Source organism: Haplochromis burtoni, unplaced genomic scaffold, assembly GCF_018398535.1.
Source record: "Haplochromis burtoni strain Fernald_Lab_line unplaced genomic scaffold, NCSU_Asbu1 Contig_34, whole genome shotgun sequence".
Taxonomy (NCBI): domain Eukaryota; kingdom Metazoa; phylum Chordata; class Actinopteri; order Cichliformes; family Cichlidae; genus Haplochromis; species Haplochromis burtoni.
Window position 1 is genome coordinate 1,073,597 of NW_024582395.1, and position 6,703 is coordinate 1,080,299.

At 40.8% G+C, this 6,703-nt stretch overlaps 1 protein-coding gene across 1 annotated transcript; it reads left to right on the plus strand.

Annotated features, from left to right (window-relative positions):
• The first annotated feature begins 283 nt into the window (after nucleotides 1–283).
• rnf180a (ring finger protein 180a) lies at nucleotides 284–6,697 on the plus strand. The gene is made up of 4 exons (XM_005918995.2): nucleotides 284–1,475; nucleotides 4,779–5,016; nucleotides 5,918–6,043; nucleotides 6,433–6,697. The coding sequence occupies exons 1-4, from the start codon at nucleotides 519–521 to the stop codon at nucleotides 6,636–6,638; spliced, it is 1,527 nt and encodes a 508-aa protein (XP_005919057.1). The 5' UTR covers nucleotides 284–518; the 3' UTR covers nucleotides 6,639–6,697.
• The last annotated feature ends 6 nt before the right edge of the window (nucleotides 6,698–6,703 follow it).

The following is a 6,703-nucleotide window of genomic DNA, read 5'->3' on the forward strand; positions in this document are numbered from 1 at the left end:
TATAGTGACAGCACTGCGGACAAAACCAACAACACACACACACACACACACACACACACACACACACACACACACACTGTGCTGTGCTTATCAACCAGTAAGTGAAAAAAGCTGACACCACGGTTGTGGGCATGAGGGGAAAAAAGGTGGCTCTGGCTATTTCACTTGGTTTTTGTGAGTCTGCTGGTTCCATAGTGGTGTGCTTTCTATAGGTCATGAAGGACAATAGCAAGGCTGTTAACAGTGCACCTATTGCAGTGGGGCACACTATGGGGACTTTGTCTTTGTTAACAGAGTGGAATGCCCCAGTGGGCTAACAGGGGCAGGATAGAGAGCACCACTGCTCACCACCTCTGCACTCGAACAGTCCCTGAAGCTCTTAAAAAGAGCTTCAATCTATACATCCAGAAGAAGTGGGGAAGAAGAGCAGGAAAAGGATGACAGGGGAAAAACCAGGCTAACTGGGTGAAGTTGCTTCAGATGTCTTCCACTGGTGGGCGAGGTGCTTTGAATGAGCCATGATGAGCTCCCATGTGGGAGCTTCTAGTGTAAATGTCTCGAACAGAGTTGGATGTAGCGAAGCTGAGGATGCTGGTGAGGAAACCAGTACTAATGAGACTCACACACCAAAAGTGGAGAGATCTAGGCAAAGGAGTGTAAATCCAGCAGGCGAGGGAAGGTCAAGCAATGTGCTGGTGAGACCTGCGCTGTCAGGTGGAAAAGCACGCAAAAAGACCTGCAGTGAGGACAACAAAGGAAGCTGGAGAGAGCAAAACCAAGACAGGGGCGAGGAGACAATAACTGCTGGAGATTTGGAAGGCAGAGAAAGAGGGAAAAGCATGGAAAGAAGAATGGCGGAAAGAGATGAAACACATGGAGATGAAGCACAGTATAGACAGAGAAGAGAAAGCACTGGAAGTTTGTCAAGTAATAATTCTGATCATCAGTTAAACAACATTTTGGAACTTGGAGAAGGATCGAGCAACTTGCAGAGAGGACACACCTGCTCTCGACTCCAGAGCACTGGCTGCAACTGGACCTTCACTTCCAGTTCAAACGCACTGTCCCGTCGGCCTGCTGCTCATACCAGGTCCATACCCCGGTCACCTCAGAGACCTTTATCCAGACCAGCTGCAGGAGACTTGCACCTCTACTCACTAAGTTCATTCAGGGAGCCAGATCCATTCTGGGTGGAGGTGAGACCAGTGTCAGCACCTGGGCGATCTTTGACCTTCTATGAGCTAAGAGGGGAGGAAGAGGATGAGGGTGATGAAGAGAACGTGGAGGATGGTGATGAAGGAGGCAGCGGGGTGGTAAGGGTGATGAGTCAAAGCGTGACCTCAACAGTGGCACAACCTTGTGTTCCTTGTGAGAGGAGGATGAGTAAAAGGGAGAGGAACAGGATTAAAAGTCTGAGGAGGAGACAGCGAAGAAGGGAGAAATGGAGACAAAATCAACAGCAAGAGAGCAGACAGGTGACTGGCACTGCACACTGACATCACAGAGGTTTAAGTATCACCACGAGATGAGTCACAGAGGCAGTTATTAGATCACTAAATGATTTAGTAATTACTAGATCCAGTAATTAATACCCAGGATAATTTTTTTTTAATATGTAGTCTTTATGGACTTTAAGGATTAAAGACACACCAAATAACAAATGTTTTTAACTGAGTAAGTCCTGAGATTTATACTCAGGACTTACTCTTACTAAAGAAGTATTTATAGCACAACATGGCAGGTATATGTAGTAAAGAAAGAAAGAAACAGAGGCTGCATGCACATAATCACGTGGTACAAAACAACAGGTACAAACATTAGGCCTGTTTCTGTTTTGTTGTTGTTGGGGCTTTGTTTGTTTGTTTTTTTTGCACTGCATCTATTTTTCACTGTTTTTACTCATGGTACTTTATATTACAGCATACACGTGTGTGTGTGTGTCTGTTTGTTTCATCTAGACTCTGGCTCTCGAAAGCTATATCAGCAACCAGCTCATTTCAATAGCCATTGTGTGCGTGGTTTAAAGTGGGGTTACATCTGAATTAGTTGCATGATGAGGCTTGGGCAGAGAGCCCTTCAAAACCGACCAGACAAAAGAGCAGATTCCATTTTGATTGGCTGCTGCAGAGCTGCAGTCACGTTGGCAGACTGAAATTACTCTGACTGCTCTGTTACCGAAAGTCAAATTAGTTTCTTCGACACTTTCGTATGATCGATTTCCTAATCCTTTGTCCTCCTACAGACTGTGCTGTTTTTAGTTAAGATATTCCTATCTGTTATTCATTGGACTTGGTGTGTAAATAAACTGGGTCATGCAACAGGACCTTAGCACACCAGCAAATCTGCTAGCATGGCTGAAAAAGAAAGGAAGAAAGTCCAGACCTACTCCCAAATAAAATGCTGTCGTGGGACCTGTGCATGAACAAATGCCTGCAAATCTGAGTGAACTGTAGCAACGCTGTAAAAAAGAATGGCTCAGATTTCCCCCACAATGATCTGAGAGACTGATAAAATCATACAGAAAGCCATTATTTAAACGTACTGCCGCTAAGAATAGTTCTGCAAACTACTGAATGATAGGGTATGCTTGGTTTTTCATACGCTGTGTCGCCATTGCTGTATAGGCTTGATAAATAGATAACGATACTGTAGCATATAATGTGTTGTCGTTCATCTGAAGCTGATAGACTCTAGCAAAAACCAAATGATTTCTTCTTTTTTTTTATTATGTCCTAATAATAAAAAAAAAATAACGGATTTTCAAATAGGTTTGAAGGCGGGTGCATTTTGGTGTACACTGGATGAAGCCAGCTAGCTTCTTCCTTCTGCTTCCATTTATCCTAAGCTAAGCCAATCATCACCTTGCTCCTGCTCCACACCTAGCACACCCTTATATATTGATGTTCTCAGCTAACTTTCAGGAAAAAGGCATTTTTTCCTTAAACTGATAAAGACATTGAAAACCCAACATATATTCAATATGTTTTTAAACAATTACTTTTGTTACCCAGTACCCATTTCTTGCTCATTTATCATGTTGAATCTTTATTTCCATTTATCAGCTCTGTGAAAATTGAATTTCAGAAATTTTGCACTTATTCTCGATTGGGAGAATATAAAAACCTAGAACACACGCTGCTATTGGGCACACTGGTCAAATACCCTGGTTTAGATTTTGGATTTTCACAATGTGTTTTATCAATATTTTGTACAATACAGAATGTTTTACATTTTTTTAATCCCCTTTTTAAACTGTCTTAAGTTACTGCATTCATGTGGTTGCCTTCTTGGTTTGTGCTGGCTTGTTTGAATTTGTTTGTGAGAAAAGTGTCGTAGGACAAAGCTAGAGGAGATGCTGTTGTATAAAAACAAACCACAGGATGTGATTTCATCCTGAGTAATGCAGAGACGTTTAGTGTTGGCTTGTTTCCAGCTGCTGGAAAAAAGCTAAAATGTGGTTTTAGCTGCTGTTCTGCAGAAACACATTTTGTGAAGGAAATGCAAATTGTTTGTGGTGCAGCAGCGCTATCAAATAGAGCTTCACTCAGTTATAGGTTTATCTATAAATTAGCAGTTTTTTTTAGTCTAAACTTTGGTTCTGTATGTCATAGAGCACACTCTTATTCATTTATATACCAGTATATGATTGTAACCTAGACAAAACTGGCATGTCACCATACATGTTGCCAGGAGAGCCTCAGCATCTATGCTTACTTAGACACCCTGTGCTCTGTGTTCTCTCCTCTCTTTAATGACACACCTTGGGAGGATGGGCTGATGTGACTGGGAAGTCCCTGGAGCTCCCCCAGGGTGAGAAAATAGTAATTACTTTGGAAACACCCCCAGGATTCTTTTTAAACAGTGAAGCTTCAATTCTCAGGGGTCTGCCAACACAACACGTGTTTGAGGAGGCGGTGGGTGACTTGGAAAGCCCTAACTACTATTTTAAAAAAATAGCTTTTGTTACATCATGGAGTTATAGCTGGAATTTGGAACCATAAAAAGTGAGTGATGAGGATAAATTAACTGTTGAGGAGAAGAGAGGAAGTAAGGAAAGAGTGTAGCAGATGCTCTGCATGATGAAAGAGAATACTAACCAGATCCAAAACCCACCTTCTGTTTTTATCCAATAGAGGTTAAGAGGGCTCATAGTAGGGCTTAACTGACAAACTGCAACAGATATAAAGTGACACATCCTAAGATGCACCTCTATTGGTTTTCCATGAAGTAATAGGAGCTTGAACTAATGCCTATGATGGGTCAGAATGCTCTCTCTAACAAACAATGTTTATGCTTTACAGTAAGATGTGTGAAAATGTAGGTAGGCAGACATTTCACTTGACTGAACTCACACCTGACACCCTCATGTCCTCACACATATTATTATGCTGTTTGGATGGGTGTCAAAGAGGGTTACATTCATCAAAAGAGAAAAGAAATTCAAATAGAAGAGAACTGTGAAAGAGGACATTTTCACTTATATTTAATGCTAACTGGAAGCATCTTGTAGTGATAATTTATACTTAACATCTCATACGTGAAGGGTCAAATCTCTGGATTGCTCTCTCTTATTGCTGTTATCCAATCCTAGGCAAGATACTAATATAACTGTCTCAGAGGTTAGTCCATATAGCCAAAACTGTGCAAAAATGGGTTTTATCATTCTAATATTGGAGCTTTAAATATGCACACATGCAAACATAAGCAGGTTTGTGGTCACACAAGAAAAGATATTTTTAACAATTAAAATGTTATTTTCTACTTCTGTTTTTTCCCAGAGTTCAACAGGAAACCCATCCAGCAGCAGCAGTGAGGACGATGAGGCCCTGACTACCGGGGACAGAGAGGGCTACATCTGCGCTGTCTGCTTGGATGTGTACTTCAGTCCTTACATGTGCCACCCGTGCAATCACATCTTCTGTGAGCCCTGTCTTAGGACGCTGGCTAAGAACAGCCCCACTAATACCCCCTGCCCCCTGTGCAGAACAATCATCACACATGTTTTCTTCCAAAAAGGTGAGATGATGAGCAAGGACCACTTACTGTATAATGACTTAATCAAACTTCCTCAGCACTAAAGACTGAATAAAGCAAAAAACACCTTCATGTAAAAATCTGACATTAAAGACAAACGATTTCAGCTATATTTTTATTCCTATGTTGGCTGCTACACAACATCTAAGCTGCAGATTGTTCAGAGGGCCCAGCTGCAGATGTCCCACAGGGAGCAGAGTAGACCTAAGTTCAGCTTTGACCAGATGAGTCACTTAGACTGAGAAGACAAAATCAAACACAGTCTGAGCACTTTGATTCGGTGCTTTCTAATGGAAATAAGAAGTAGTATTCCCCGTGGGTGGAAATGAACTGTAATAATAGGAGCAGATGTTTTAGGGTTTCTTTAAACCAGTAAAAAGTGGAACCCTAAAGCTGTAGGGAAACCTTTTCACCACAATGTTAAGCAGTATAATAGTAGTTATTACTGTAATAATATATGTATTGTGTATATTTCTGTGGTGTGTGCTAACAAATGTATTTTGTCACCTTGGGATAATTTATTAGATACAATTTTGGTTTGATTTTGGTCAAATTTATGAATCACTGAAAAACTTTTATTATTCATCCTAGCCTATTTCTAGATGTATATAGTAGCATGGATTAGATGGTGAGGAGGACTGTAGAAACACTGAGGGCTCTTGTTAATGATTAGATGACAAGATTAGACTGTCGTGTTGATTACCAGAGCCAAGGTCACAGAACAAGGAGATAATCAGAGAAGCAAGTGACGCTACATGTGCTGTTAGTGAATGTGTTGAGTAAATCAAACATATCTAGCCAAGCTATGAAGAAGTGATTAAAATGGTCGGGGTTTTTTTATTGCATTAACTTTGTGTCTTTTTTAAAATATGTATTTATATAGAGCTAAACCAAACAGCAAGAACATTCTTTCCAAAGGAATACCTTTCCCGGAAACAGAACTTTCAGAAAGCAAGCTGTGCAAAGTGGCCTCTCCCGAGCTGCAGAAAACTCTTCCGCATCTTTGGAGGCAAGTTTTTAATTCCCTCTAAAGTGGGGTCATATTTAAGCAACGTCATCTGCAACAACAGCAAAACTATATAAAGATAAAGCATAGCTAGTATTTTATGAAGCTGCACTTAAAGAGCGCTGTTGTTTGTGACTTTTGACAATATGACGCGTGTATGCTGTGCTACCTATTTATCGTAATTGTACCTCAAGGCCTCACAGAAGACTAAAAATAATCCTGTGCACTTTTCATTTGTATGAATTTGTAAATGTCTTCAATAGCAGCTCTAGTTGTATCAAAATCTGTCGTCTAACATTTATCAAAACACTGAGGTTATGTGTGTTAATTACCCCAGAGGAAATTGTTGCTTTTTTAACTACACAAAATGACTTATTTCTCATTTAAACCAGGCTTCCAGAGGCAGTCGAGTCCTATTGCTAGACGCCAGTTCCCCCACGGAGAAGGCTACCCTCTGGACACCATGGATTTCGAGGATGACACTCGTGGCTGGCGATTTGACATGGACATGGTCATCATCTACATCTACTCAGTGAACTGGGTTATTGGGTTCTTCATATTCTGCTTTCTTTGCTATTTCTTCTTCCCCTCTTTTTGATGCCCTGGCAGAAATTTTGGGGTAACATAGAAATAAGGTAAGGCTGAAGATAAAAAAAAAATTTG

What these genes read in the sequence shown, in the direction of transcription:
- rnf180a (XM_005918995.2), top strand. Translation starts at nt 519, where the DNA reads ATGATGAGCTCCCATGTGGGAGCTTCTAGTGTAAATGTCTCGAACAGA. An exon ending in AACAGCAAGAGAGCAGACAG is followed by an intron (nt 1,476 to 4,778) that starts GTGACTGGCACT and finishes GTTTTTTCCCAG; the next exon opens with AGTTCAACAGGAAACCCATC. An exon ending in ACTCTTCCGCATCTTTGGAG is followed by an intron (nt 6,044 to 6,432) that starts GCAAGTTTTTAA and finishes CATTTAAACCAG; the next exon opens with GCTTCCAGAGGCAGTCGAGT.